Source organism: Vanessa atalanta, chromosome 9 (assembly GCF_905147765.1).
Source record: "Vanessa atalanta chromosome 9, ilVanAtal1.2, whole genome shotgun sequence".
NCBI lineage: Eukaryota > Metazoa > Arthropoda > Insecta > Lepidoptera > Nymphalidae > Vanessa > Vanessa atalanta.
Window position 1 is genome coordinate 2,724,289 of NC_061879.1, and position 13,992 is coordinate 2,738,280.

At 41.5% G+C, this 13,992-nt stretch overlaps 2 protein-coding genes across 2 annotated transcripts in view; both read left to right on the top strand.

Moving 5' to 3' along the window:
- LOC125066387 (lysosomal-trafficking regulator) overlaps positions 1 to 4,177 on the top strand; it is a 40,598-nt gene extending 36,421 nt beyond the window's left edge. The window contains exons 42-51 of the mRNA XM_047674449.1: positions 21 to 282; positions 474 to 621; positions 702 to 842; positions 911 to 1,125; positions 1,223 to 1,378; positions 1,446 to 1,626; positions 1,731 to 1,894; positions 2,050 to 2,273; positions 2,398 to 2,799; positions 2,948 to 4,177. Coding sequence (XP_047530405.1) covers positions 21 to 282; positions 474 to 621; positions 702 to 842; positions 911 to 1,125; positions 1,223 to 1,378; positions 1,446 to 1,626; positions 1,731 to 1,894; positions 2,050 to 2,273; positions 2,398 to 2,799; positions 2,948 to 3,080 — 2,026 coding nt within the window. The 3' untranslated portion in view covers positions 3,081 to 4,177. The remainder of the gene's footprint in view (positions 1 to 20; positions 283 to 473; positions 622 to 701; positions 843 to 910; positions 1,126 to 1,222; positions 1,379 to 1,445; positions 1,627 to 1,730; positions 1,895 to 2,049; positions 2,274 to 2,397; positions 2,800 to 2,947) is intronic.
- Positions 4,178 to 5,204: 1,027 nt separating this feature from the next.
- LOC125066185 (U4/U6.U5 tri-snRNP-associated protein 1) lies at positions 5,205 to 13,510 on the top strand. Its single transcript, XM_047674142.1, has 15 exons — positions 5,205 to 5,470; positions 7,650 to 7,770; positions 8,121 to 8,263; positions 9,539 to 9,777; positions 9,862 to 9,996; positions 10,068 to 10,181; positions 10,276 to 10,476; positions 10,560 to 10,688; positions 10,771 to 10,858; positions 11,197 to 11,321; positions 11,391 to 11,552; positions 11,632 to 11,737; positions 11,807 to 11,981; positions 12,079 to 12,307; positions 13,265 to 13,510. Exons 1-15 carry the CDS (start codon positions 5,332 to 5,334, stop codon positions 13,388 to 13,390), a joined length of 2,232 nt encoding a protein of 743 aa, XP_047530098.1. The 5' UTR covers positions 5,205 to 5,331; the 3' UTR covers positions 13,391 to 13,510.
- The last annotated feature ends 482 nt before the right edge of the window (positions 13,511 to 13,992 follow it).

Genomic DNA, 13,992 nt, shown 5'->3' on the forward strand with positions numbered 1-13,992 from the left:
TGTTCTACTGTTTTCCCTAGAACGGAACAGGAGAGTTTGACGGATGCTATGAATCAGTGGCGCATCGGTGCTATCACTAACTGGGAGTACCTGATGATTCTCAACGGTTTGGCGGGACGCTCCTACAACGACCTGATGCAGTACCCGGTCTTACCTTTTATCATTGCTGACTATACGTCCAAGATCCTCGACCTTACGGATCCGACCTCCTTTCGTGATCTCAGCAAGCCCATGGCCGTACAGAATAAGAATAGAGAGCAGCATTATATTAATACTTACAACGTAAGTCTTCTTTAAATAATAATACTTTTTAAGAAACTTTTACTCTCGTATAAGGATAATGCTAGTCCTATCTATACCTTTATCACAGCTGACATATTGATAGAAATGTATTTATTTCGTAGTTCCGTGGTCAATTTGTGGATGGCTAGAAAATATAAACATATAAAATAATGAAACCCGTAAAATTTCAGGATCTAAAAGCGGCTAGGAGAGAAGGCTGCAGTCCGCTACTGTCTCGTCAGCCGCATCACTACGCATCGCTGTACTCCAACTCGGGCGGCGTCCTCCACTACCTCGTTCGACTGCCACCTTTTACAGAACTTTTCCTTAACTACCAGGGTAAAACGATTGTTACCGTCACTGGGACCACCTACAGCTAATTGCACTACATTTCTTCAACAACGTATTATCCTGCGCAGATAATAACTTCGATATGCCCGACCGCACATTCCACTCGCTGGCGACCACGTGGCGACTCATCACCAACGACTCGCCGACGGACGTCAAAGAACTCATTCCGGAACTCTTCTATTTGCCCGAACTGTTCTACAATAACGAAGGTACCTACTAGTTCGTCCTCCACACTCGTCCCGCCGAGTCGGCCGTGTGATGACGTGAGTCCCCGCAGGGCTGGAGCTGGGCGTGCGGCAGTGCGGCGCGCGCGTGGACGACGTGGAGCTGCCGCAGTGGGCGGCCGACGCGCGCCTCTTCACGCTCGTGCACCGCCAGGCGCTCGAGGCGCCCTACGTGTCCGAGCGCCTGCCGCTGTGGATCGACCTCGTGTTCGGATACAAGCAGACCGGCCAGGCCGCCGTCGACGCGATCAACGTTTTTCCAGCCTGCGTGAGTCTCGACCGACGGACCGACAGTCGCTTTGAAAAGTCAAAAACATTACGACTCACGTACGCGTCTCGATCGTGACGAATGTTCCATGTCGCAGACTTACTACGGCTTCGACCCGTCGTCGCTGGAGGACGAGGTGGACCGCACGGCGGCAGCGGCCATGGTGCGCACGTACGGACAGGCGCCGCGACAGCTGCTGCGCGCGCCGCACCCGCATCGCGCCACCGACCTGGCGCCGCGACCCACCGACCGGGTGAGTAGCGAGCGACGAGCTGCAGCTTGTAAAAGATTTCCCTCGATTCAAGCGACATTCCGTGCAGCCGACGGTGTGGGCGGGCGCGGCGGGCGCGCGCTGGGGGCGCTACTGCGGCTCGCCGGAGCGCGCGCTGCCGACGCCGGCGGCGCGCCGCGTGTGCGCGGGCGGCGCGCGCCTGCAGGTGCTGCCCGCGCCGCGCGCCGTGGCCGTGTGCGCGCGCGCCACTGCGCTGCTCGTGCTGCGAGGTTAGTGATCTTTTTAAAGTTAACACATTTTACTATGAGCCAACAAACACCACTATAACAAACTGGGTTTTTTGTGTTTTCTATTCTCTTACGATTCGTTATAGACGAGTGGTCGTGTTCGGGCAACGAAGGCAATGGCAGCGGGGGCGGTGGCGGTACCGAGTCACTGTGCGTCGTTACCTGGGGGCACTCGGACGGTGTGGTGCGTCTGCGACGCCGGAGAGACTCGCCTCCTGTGCCTCTGCTGCATCTGCCTGCGCTCGACCAGGTACCAAGCGTGAACGTTATATTTCTTATTATTTTTTAAAACGAACTGATGTGATAAATTTACCCCTTAGATTCTTAAACACATGAACAATATGTGCATCAACGCAAAAAAGATTTGTCAGAACGCTTCGACATTAATTGTAATGTCTTATTCAGGTGACGGCAGCCTGTGGGTGGAGCGGGGGTGGCGGATGGGGCGCGTCGGGAGCGCTGGGCCTGTCGTCGGGCCGAGTGCTGGCTCTGCGCGCCGGTGCCCGCGTCACCGCGCACGCACTGCATGCGCATAGTGCGCCCATAGTCGACGTCGTGCTGTGCCCGCGTGCCAGCCTGCTCGTAACTGCTAGCGTCGACGGCCTCATCGTTCTTTGGGATCTTAACGAGTGAATATAGCAATTTATTCTTTGATCAATGCTCACATATAATTTGTTCTATGATTGATAAATTAATCGTTTTATAATCGTATGAAATTAACCATTTGCTAAAGCATCGTGTTAATATTCGTAGGTTAACATACATCCGCACGCTGCCAAACCGCGACATGTTACCCGTGCGGTGCGTCGCAGTCAGTGAAACCCTGAGCGACGTGGCCACCGTGCACGACCCTGCGATTTCCAGTACCGGCGCAACGGAGGCGGGCTCGCCCGGCGACGCGGACGAGTACGAGCGCGACGCGTCCGTCAAGTACAAGTCTCTGCTGCGCGTGCACACGGTCAACGCCAAGTTCGTGGGCAGCGCTCGCGTGTCAGAGGCCGTGACGTGCGTGTGCTACTCCAACGCGCCCGAGGGCGTCAGTGTCAACTGCGTGGTGGCGGGACTGGCCAGTGGCGGCCTGCGCCTCTACTCCTCCTGGGACCTTCGCCCCGTCGCCTACGTGCCGCCGCCCGGGAAACCCCAACCAGTGCTCAGGTCGCGATTATGTTAAAAATACGATCCGTTTGTATCTATATCTGAAAAGAAACCACAAGTATTCACACCCCATCTTCTCCGTAGATTTGTTTGATATTGCTTAATTGAAACACCGAGTCACGTACTGAGTCTGCTCTCCTCGTTGCAGTGTGACGTACAGCTCCGACTCCCAGCTGCTGTTCGCGTGCTACGCGGAGGGCGCGGTGGTGTCGTGGGAGAGCTCGGAGGGCGGCTCGCGCGCCGCTCCCGTGCGCATCGTGCCGGCGCTGGCGCTGCTGTGAGACGAAGCGAAACGTTTCCTGGCAGTTAGGAACGCGTGTAAATAACTCATTTAATTAATGTTACAATGAAAATTATAGTCCCCAAATGATTATGAACTTCATCCAAATTTCAGATTTAAGTATTTTAATTCAATAGCTGTAACTTGTTAGCTAACCGTAGCTTTAAATTTATGATTTATGAGTATTTAAATGATGAATTCTTAATTATTCCTTTAAAGCCAAATAATTGTGATTTAATATTACATATAAGAGTGTACGTGGTGCCGATCTGCTTGCCTTAATATTAATAAATGGTGTATAAAGAATAAATATATTGATAACATTACGAAATAATTATTTCAATGAAGTTAATTGGCCCTACTGTTCGTTAGTGTTCGTGTCTGTGTTTTATTCCATATGTTAATTAATATTAATATAGTAAGTGTTTTGAATATACCAAATTGCTGAAATTTAGTAACTTAGAAAACTGCTAGCAATATAAACGTGTCTTCCGAAATATTTGTAAGAAAAAAGCTTTATATCATTATTTTGTAGTATTTTTAATATTGATGGACTTTTACAGATTTAAATTATATAAGTAAAAAATATATACAAATATATTTCGTGTAAATAGATAGGATATAAGAACATTGTATTGTCCATTATATTGTTATCATCTTTATGAGGCGTTGTTTTAGTATCTTTAAGAATATATTTTTTTATACAAATCATTCCCTTAATTATATAAATACTCAATTATATGATTCCTATCAGATCAGTTACTACTTAAGAATTATTATTAAAGTCTTACATGATACTAAAAATTGCATTATGTAGTTGTCTCAAATATGTTGCATATACTTTATCGAAGGATCAAATACATCTGAGCTACTAAACTGCGATGTCACCAAAACATGACGTTTCTGTAGATGTAGGGTCAAAGTTAAATGTTTTTGTTTATGGACACTGACATGGAGGAATAAATCACAATCGCTGGAACCTTTAGTACCTCAGATGTGTTCGATTCTATTTCACGCCGAAATTTAGATCCAGAATAATGACGATCTGTTGAAGTATTGATTGTTAAAGTTTAAAATAAATATTGAAATATAATAAAAGTTGTTGTTTTTTTCTGCATTTATCTGTCGCCTCTATGAAGTAATACCCACAACAACAACACGTGGTACCGAATTCTTTATACTCTTAAATAAAAGACTATAGAAGGTGTTCGCCACATCCAGCGATACCGTCACGACCACGTCTCCTGGAACACCCTTTTCGTGGTTGGAGCCTTCAATGCATTCTAAGCATAAACAACTCATCATCCCATGCTGAGCATCTAAGAAACCCGGGCCCACTATTTCCAGGCGAATTAGGCGGTCCACGAGAGTACTCGAAAAGCTTGCCGTTGACGATGAGAACCAACAGAAATGCCTAAAATAACAGTATATGTAACAACCCCGACAACTTAATGCATGAAGCTATGATATACACCGTAAGTGTTGATAAATTAGGACCCTAAGTACTAATACTATCTACAGTGCCACAAACTCTCGATCCGTTCCTGAAGAGACTTATTTTAATAATAATTTCTACTGTATATGAATGATAGATTAGATAAAAACCGGTTCCTCCTATTATAATGATAGGTACAAATCTTGGGCTTACAACCCGATAAATCTGACGAATTACTTATATTACTTTGACTACGAACGTTTGACTTATATTACTTCTATCTGATACCTACCTACTGATGTACTTTAAAAAGTACAATCTGAAAACACATAATCCTAATGAAGCTCAAAGCAGAAATAGCATAATATTATGACGAATCCTGTAACTATATACTAAAATAATATGAAAACTTTATATTTTATTTTGGACAATTTAATTAAAGATTTGCAATTTGATTTTGAAGTTCAATCCGTAATATCATAAATAGTAAAAAATACTAAATAGAAAAACGATTAAAAATCTTTTTATTATATTTTTTAGAGTGATTAAAGGTTTTTAGAAATAATTTAGGCTTTAAAAATATAGCCCTTGTACATTATTATACGAATTAGAAAATACAGTCAAGCAAAACCATTAAGCAAGCAAAATAGCAAATGGCGTCGTTCGCTTACTTCAGCTGTCAATAGTTAATTGTGATTGTGAATTATTTGTCAACGCATTGTATTATTTCCAGAAATATATTATTATTTTTCACATATTACTCCCAATTTTGAATCTTATTTGTTCCTGAACTTTTAAAACATCCGAAATACTTAAAATGGGATCGAAAAAACATAAGAAAGAATCCAAAAAGAGGAAACATCGCAGCAGATCACGATCACCTTTGGATGGCGAAGAACGTGAAAAGAAAAGACATAAGAAACATAGGGATCGCAAGAAAGATCGATCTCCTGACGGTCAGTAGACTTTTTCACTTTTGGTTACGCTGGATACTTGAAATGATTTTCATATTAAAGATAACCTACTTAAAATATTACTATGGAAATATTCAAAACATCAAAGATAACGAAACTTAAACATGAAGATCATTACAAGAACTGGCGTATCATCAAATTGACGTGATAATGGCATATTTTGCTCATTATTTCAGAATGGCGGCATTTGAGATAATACAACATCGCGAGTGCTTCTCCTGTGAGGTTGGTATAATCCATCGCGTGTAGAAACCAACAGTTCATACTCTGGAGCAATGTACGATGGATTGCTAGTGTGTATTAGTTAGGCTAATGACTACATTTATATTTACAGATAAATAATAACATTATTTTGTAATAATAGGCCAGCTTGATTTTGTTTATATGTATACATTTACATAGGTTCAACATTTTATAGAGTAATTTAAAAGCCTGCAAGCCTGGGATATTTAGAGGCTTAATCTTTTACTTTTGTTATTAGATAATTCTTCACCAATAAATTTCAAGAATCATTACAATTCTTGTCTGGCATTAGGTATTTTGGTATAACATTAATCCAAAATGTAGGTACATTGAAAGATATCATAGAAATGTTGGGCAGATAGAAAATAAAAGACATTATCTGTCTTATAATTTTTACTTTTACTTTTATTCCCAGCTTCCTTCTTTTGCTTGACATTTTACTTCTTTTGTTTGACATTTTACTAGCTATGCAGTCATGTAATATAGAATTCAAGTATTCAAAGTTTTCCTCTTAATATGAATAATTAAATCTTTGGTTTTCCTTATTTCTTTCAGAGACCAGAGTATTTTTCTGCCTATTTACAAGCAATGATTTTGTTAACTTCCTTGGATTTTGTGCTATGAGGAATGATAGTTTTTATTATGTAAAGAAAGTCGATCATGTACTCGAAACTGTTTCCATAAACTCCATTTTATTTTTTGTGGAGTTAGTCTTTTAGCATTGTGTTGGTTCAATTAATTTCAAGCCACACTGCTTTTATCTACCAGTTTTTATAATATCATCTGGATATCTCTAACGGTTGGTACCATTGATTTCAAAACCATATCAGTTCCATTTTATTTGTTGGTATGTTCCAGCTCAGCCTTGAATAGCTTAGGAGCTAATGTATTTCCTTGTTTGATGGTGATTTCTGCGTCTTCTGTTGTTCTCATATTTATATGTCTTTTACTCTTAATGTGTGTGTTGGTTATAAGATATATATATATAGGTGTTTTCAACTTATCTTAGACTAGACTAGATATTTCTGGATAAAGTAATATTTTAGCTTTGATTGTCCACATGTCCTATGGTTAAAAAAACTGTTCTGTAAAATAGAGGATTATTTAAATAAAGACATCCTATTTTATTAAAGTTATTATAAATAGATACAGCTCAAAGTATCAATAGTTAAGTGTGTCGCCCATTGCTTGAAAGCAAGTCGCAATTTCATTGTATTGCAACTAACATTTTACAATGATTTGAATTGAGAGCTAGCAAATTTTTATCCTTACTGAATAATTTTATAGCAATGTATTTTTTAACTTTCTTCTAAATATCGTAACACAGAATCTGCAGTGCCTCAACTAAGACGTCATAATACAAAACCAATCTTTTAACAAGCATACTAATACATTAGTACATTATTATTATTATTATTTTTTTACTACAGATATGCATAAAAAAGAGCTAATTTTGACTGCATATGATAATATTATCTATAGACACACACAAAATAAAAACTGGTCCATTGTGCAGGAATACTAAAAATCAGTTTACAAGATGCCCACTGAACGAAGTCCTTCATTACAAATTGTTAATGAAGGACATGTTAATCAGAATTCTTGAGGATTTTACAACATTTTAGGAATATCACCTTAAATTTTAAGTTTAATTAGTAATAATAAGCATCATAAAAATATTATATAAATGATTCACAATTCCTAAAATGACTTGTTTTTTTTTTAGTGTATCATATATAAATGTTTACATGCTTACTTATATAGTTGGTTCTTTGAAGTGACTTCGTGAATAATTAACATATAACAATTGTTTAAATAATTACATTTTTTATTAATTAGTATACAAAATATCTTTAAAAATATATAATATGAATAAGTATGTATAGGCTATATATAAAAATTTAATTGTTTGTTATAGTTGAGGAAGTTCCCGTGGACTCGCACCTGCCGCCCGACAACGGGGTGAGCTCGGGGAGTCGCAGCAGCAGCCTCAGTGTCCGCGACCCGCGAGACTCCAAGCCCCGGGAAGATGCCTACAGGTCAGAAATGCATATTTATATTAGCTATCCTTTTGCCTAACGTATATTTTCACGGCCTTCGTCTTGCACTTAAACGTGACATAGTTATATTTTCATATTAAATAAATAAATAGTATGAATTATTTTAAACTATAGCTATCGATGATGTAAACGTAATACTGTTTTTATAAAATTGAGTTATTTTACGATATCTCAACTGTTGTTTTTTATATATCTATCTATATATAACAAACAGTTAACATATTATGATATATATTTAACCCGAATCAGATATGTACCTAGGCAAAAACCTAGGCAAGCAAGTTTAGGCTTATTTATTGCGCATTTGCTAACGGAAGGCTCAACCGCAGAGACAACAGCCAGGACTCTGAGCGCGCCGCGTCGCCCGCGGCCGCCAGCAGCGCGGCGCAGGAGAGCCTCTCTATCGAAGAAACCAACAAATTAAGAGCCAAGCTAGGTCTCAAACCACTCGAAGTTGCCGAGAAACAAGCGGGTGAGAAAGATTGCTTCATATCAGTTTATTTCTATGATAACAATATTATTAATAATTATGTTAATGTCCCTCCATTTCATGATTAAAAGTATTTGGTTAGCTCCGAAATGTAATCAAACAAAGTGAACAGTGTAAGTTTTAAATATTTATTAAGGTTTTATAAATGTCAATGGATGTTGTGTTTCACTTGATTTGATTTTCTGAATCACACTATCCCTTGCCAAAGGAAATAATATTAGATTTGTAATACACATTAATAAATTGTCTTCGTTCCCAAGACAAGCTCAGTGGCTACTTCTAAAGTACCCGTCACGAGAAGCTATAAATTATGTAAACAAACATCTTTTACTAAGTAAACATTTTATACTGCGAGATAATAATAAATTGACCATATTCAATCGACATGTAATATAGACGGGTTATATGAAAGTAACAACCTATTTAATTTAGTCGGATCATATTTTAACGACGCAAAGCGCTATCGTTTGTTTTTTGGTACCGGAACGCGTCCGTCGCAGGGATTGTAAACTATCGGGACGCCATTTTGAAATAAACGCGTCATTCGAGTTTCGAATGCGTACGAGTTTTTTTTCATTGCTTTGCATATATCGCGGATCTGATTGTTATTGTTAATTTTACTTATGAATCTGACGAATAATTACTCTTAAATAATATATGTTAATTAATATTTGTTACTTAATAATTTATTAAATCTTAAACAAATTCATTTTTTTTGTTGGTCCAAATGTTGTGAACTCCTGAACACTTGTTTACAAAATTTATAGCTTCTCATGACGGTTACTTTAGTAAGCAGTAATAAGTTAGTCGATTACCAGGTGATCTAACACCGGGAAGCTTTAAAATTAATTTGATAGAATATTAAATTTTAGAATGAAAACAGCGGGCAATCAATATATTTAATTTTGTTCGTCAAATAAAAATGTAATCATTAGATTTCGAACCCAATCTTACAAACTTAGAGATTATAATATATAATAGCTTGTAAATTTTATTTTTTGCAAATTGATTGTATAAAATAAAAATTGTGTATGTATTTATTTTGTTGAAGAATGTATTAACAAGCTGACAAAAAAAAATTCTTATTATTTTTGGTCGGTTATTTATTATTATGGTCGGTTATTTAAACTTTCGACAAAACCATATTATACCAAAACAACTTTTGACATGCAATTTCTTGCAAACTGATTTTTTTTTTTTATTATTCACGTTTATTTCAAAAACACATAATAAAATTAACCTGTCTCACGCAATCAGAGGATGGCAAGATAAAAGATGATCTGGGCGAGTTCTACCACAAGCCGGCCGCGAACCTTTCGCAACAACGCGCCGCGGACAAACTGCGCGAGCGACTCGAACTGCGCCGAGAGAAGCGCCAGCTCGAGAACAAGCTTCAAACTACGCTGCTGGCAGATGGGTCCGACGACGAGGACGCGTCCGGGTGGATTAAGAAGTCACGGGACCTCGAGAAACAGAAGAGAGAAGCTGCAAAAAGGGTAAGAGTATCTGTCGACTCGGTGGCCACTTTAGCGAACGCATATTTAACAGGAAGCGTATATAACGATATCCCGCATCGGCAGGCGGCGATGCTGGACGAGCTGGACGAGGAGTTCGGCGTGGGCGCGCTGCTCGCCGACGACCGGCGCGAGAGCCGCGAGCGCGCCTACGCGCCCACGCAGCTGCGCGGCCTGCGCGTCGCGCACGACTTCGCCGCCGTAAGCGTCCTCCGCGCATCCGGTGCACGCACTCCTCCGGCACAGACTGATTCATTTATCGATATGCGCAGCTTCCGGACGAACGCGAGACCGTTCTGACGCTGGCCGACAAGGACGTGCTCGCCGAGGACAGCGAGGACGTGCTCGTCAACGTGAACATCGTCGACGACGAGAAATATAAAAAGGTGCCAATGCGGTGATCCAGAAGTAATCGCCATTTCATCGATGTATTCGTTAATCCTGGTCTCTGACGTAATTCGAAATCCATCCGTTCGACAGAACATCGAGGAGCGCAAGAAGGCGCGCGCGGGCTACCGCGCCTACGACGAGGAGGCGGAGCTGGCGACGGCGCTGGGCCTGGAGCGCTCCGTGCTGTCCAAGTACGATGACGAGATCGACGCAGACGCCAAGCTGCGGAGCCGCGGATTCCGCCTCGGGGACCAGGCCGCGCTGGAGGCCGAGCGCGCCAGGGAAGCCATGGTATCTAGCTATTTCCCGATATTAGTTATCCGCATATATAGCAGAGGTGTTTTTATTATTATACACTCTGTTTTTATTTTAAGAGAGCAGAGCGTTTAGCTGGAGGACCGGACAAGCGCTTGGAATCATTACAACTTCCGGAACTGCGCATAGCTTCTGACTATTTGGATGAGGAGGAAATGCAGATAAAGTTCAAAAAAGTCAAGAGAAAGGTATGTTAAATATTGTTTTTATAGGATCTGATATTCATATGTGTTCCGTGATACTAAATTTTCCAAACATGTTGTGGAACAGGGTAAAATTCGCAAAAAACCAAAACAGGAGCCGATAGATGTAGACGAGCACGAAGCCGGAACAGCGCCGCTGGAAACTGATGATACAGGTGATTTAACTTTCGAACTCGGATAAATTTAACAATTTTTACTTGTAGTATTTATCAAAATGAATACTCAATATAATGTGGTCTGTTGCTTAAAAGATATAGAGCATTTTTTGAGTATAATGTAAACCACATTCATTATTTAATAAATAATAAATGTTTTCGAAAACGGCATAGACTTAACATCACTAACACAAACAATGTATTACACGAAGAGGCACAATCAACATCTGTCAATTGTTTCCATTCTGATTATCAAAGTAACGGTTACGAGAGAGATATCAAAAATATAAAATAAAATAAAAAATCTCCATTGTAAGTTTAATAATCGGTGTTCACAGAGGTGAAGCCGGAGCAGCTGTGGGCCGCCGACGAGGACGAGGTGGAGGTCGACACGGAGCTGCAGGCCGCGCTCGCCCGCGCGCGCCGTCTGCGCCTCGCCGAGCGCGCCGAGCACAAGGCCGAGGTGAGCCGGCGCCCTCGCAGGCCCGAGCGCTGATTACGTACCTTTCATTTCATTCATTAACGTCTGTAGGTGGACGAGATACTACAGCAGCCGAAGGAGGAGCCCCCGGAGGTGGACGCGTCCGACGCGTCCGCCATGGTGCTGGATGCCACTGCGGAGTTCTGCCGAACGTTGGGAGACATACCCACTTACGGGCTGGCCGGCAACAGAGACCACCTCGCGGAGATCATGGTCGGTATCGACGGCTTCGAGAAGGGTATTACTCGATGACGATTACATATTAATAGCGAAATACACACATTTCTATCAGGACTTCGAGCGCGACGAGGTGGAAGCGGAGCCCGAGGTGGACACGAACTCGGGAGCATGGAGTCGCGTCGACGTCGACAGCGAGAAGCCGGCGGACATCGCGGCCGGTGCGTATACTGCGGACGAGCCGGGGCGGCCGTAGGCGAGGAGCGGGAGTGACCGAGTGTGCGTTGCAGGCGCGGCGGGCGGGCTGGAGGCCGAGCCGGCGCTGGGCGCGGGCGTGGCGGGCGCGCTGCGGCTGGCGCTCAGCAAGGGCTACCTGGAGCGCGCGGGGGCGGCGCCCGCTCCGCGCCCGCGCACGGCCGCCGCGCTCACCGCGCACCACTACTCCATCGAGGACAAGACCTACGGGTGAGTGACGCGGATTCCGCTAGCGATATCCAAAAATTTGTGGGCATTTTACCTTCGACGATCGTGGTCTAAACCCTCCACTTAATCCCGTCGCCAGCGAGGACGATAAGCACGGTCGTCGCGAGCGCGGCGGACACTCGGGCCCGCTGAGCGAGTTCCGCGAGAAGAACAACTTCCGACCGAACATTAAGCTGGAGTACGTGGACGACGACGGGCGGCCGCTGTGTCCGAAGGAGGCCTTCCGCTATCTCTCGCATAAGTTCCACGGGAAGGGGCCCGGCAAGAACAAACAAGAGAAGCGCATCAAGAAGGCCGTGCAGGAGGGGGTGCGTACTTGTCATATTATATAGACGTCTTGCGATCATATAGCTCGTATGTTAATATCACGTTCATTATTGGTATTTCGATAAGTTTATACAGTAAGCCTAAACTAGCAGCCCAACTACTCAACTAAAGAGTTTCTAGTTGAAAGTAAAAAATCAGATACTAGATAGACCTTGCAGAAGAAAAGAATATCGCTAAAAACTAAATTATTCTACACAATTATGACTGCATATAACACAAAAAAAACAACGGTTATGATACGTTTAAAATTTCAATCCAACCGCAACTGGCTCGTTATGTTAGTAAAATAGGAAAACGATAACGTTTCGATTCAATTGCGATAAAGTGACAATTTGTTAATAGAATTGGCGCTCTGTTTTATGTAAAACATATTTAATTACATAACCAGACATCAATTATTATTACGAGTAATTATTCGATCTGTAAAACCCAGTTCGTGTTACTCATCGATAGAGTTGTCTAATTAAAGTTATTTTTTTTTCTAGTGTAACTATTATCTGTAATCTTCATGCATTTACCTGACTATCCGCATCTTACCTCAGATAAATATAATAAAGACAATGCTATGATGAATAATTAATTGGGCATATTCCTAACAGTGACAGTTTTTAACGTGCAAAGTTACCAGTGTGATTTAATGAAATATTTTTGCGTTAAATAGCACAATTATTGCTAACACGAGTACAATACTAAAAATAGTTGCGGAAATGAGGCGAAAAAGTTTTATTCGATCCTAAAATAAAAAACTGATAAACGAAATAATATGCTATATCTGTCAAGGTATAGTATTACTGTTAAGAAAAATCTGGCTTGGCTTCGAAACGTCGAAGGACAATTATTATATTCAACATCATATATTTATTGTTAATAGTTAAAAATAAGATTTAATCTAAATTACATTTAGTTTAAAAGTCAATAACATTTAATTAAAATTGCAGTTAATGAAGAAAATGAGCTCGACGGATACTCCGCTAGGTACGCTGCAGATGTTGCAGCAGAAACAGCGAGAGACACAGTCGCCATTCGTTGTGCTCAGCGGCGCCAAACGAGACGCCAACAACTGACCCCGACGCCGACCGCCGCCGCGGCGGGCCATACGTGCCGTCTACAAATAACTATAATTGTCAACTGAAACCGTTTTAAATATGGTCACGTATTGAAATAAAATTTATTTGGTCTACCGAGCCGTTTTTTTTAATCCATCTCGATATGTATGTCTGAAAAGATAAAAATCGGGGTATGCATATAAATACCCCATTAAGATAATATTATGGATATGTTACCGTAAGATTACAAACATCTTTAGATTACAATCTATCTCGTCAGATTGTAAATCGTGAAATATTATTTCAATTTAACGCATTATTTTTCGCTATATTGTAATCTATCGATGGGAAGCGGTCAAACTGTGAACTGGCGTAGAAGGGAATCCATCTCGCGCGCTGATTAGTTGAACGTTATGTGCCCCCCGCCTCCCCGGCATCCGCCATATTACCACATAATACTGTTAGATTATAATCTATATCGCGCAATTGTAAACTGTCGATAGATTGTAAACGTTTTTCGTAATAAAATATAAACAATTTCGATAGTTCATAATATTTCGTTAATAGCAATCATATTTCACGGTTCACAATATTTCGACAGTTTACAATCTGACGAGATA

What these genes read in the sequence shown, in the direction of transcription:
- LOC125066185 (XM_047674142.1), top strand. Translation starts at nt 5,332, where the DNA reads ATGGGATCGAAAAAACATAAGAAAGAATCCAAAAAGAGGAAACATCGC. An exon ending in AGAGAGAAGCTGCAAAAAGG is followed by an intron (nt 9,778 to 9,861) that starts GTAAGAGTATCT and finishes CCGCATCGGCAG; the next exon opens with GCGGCGATGCTGGACGAGCT. An exon ending in ATCGAGGACAAGACCTACGG is followed by an intron (nt 11,982 to 12,078) that starts GTGAGTGACGCG and finishes TCCCGTCGCCAG; the next exon opens with CGAGGACGATAAGCACGGTC.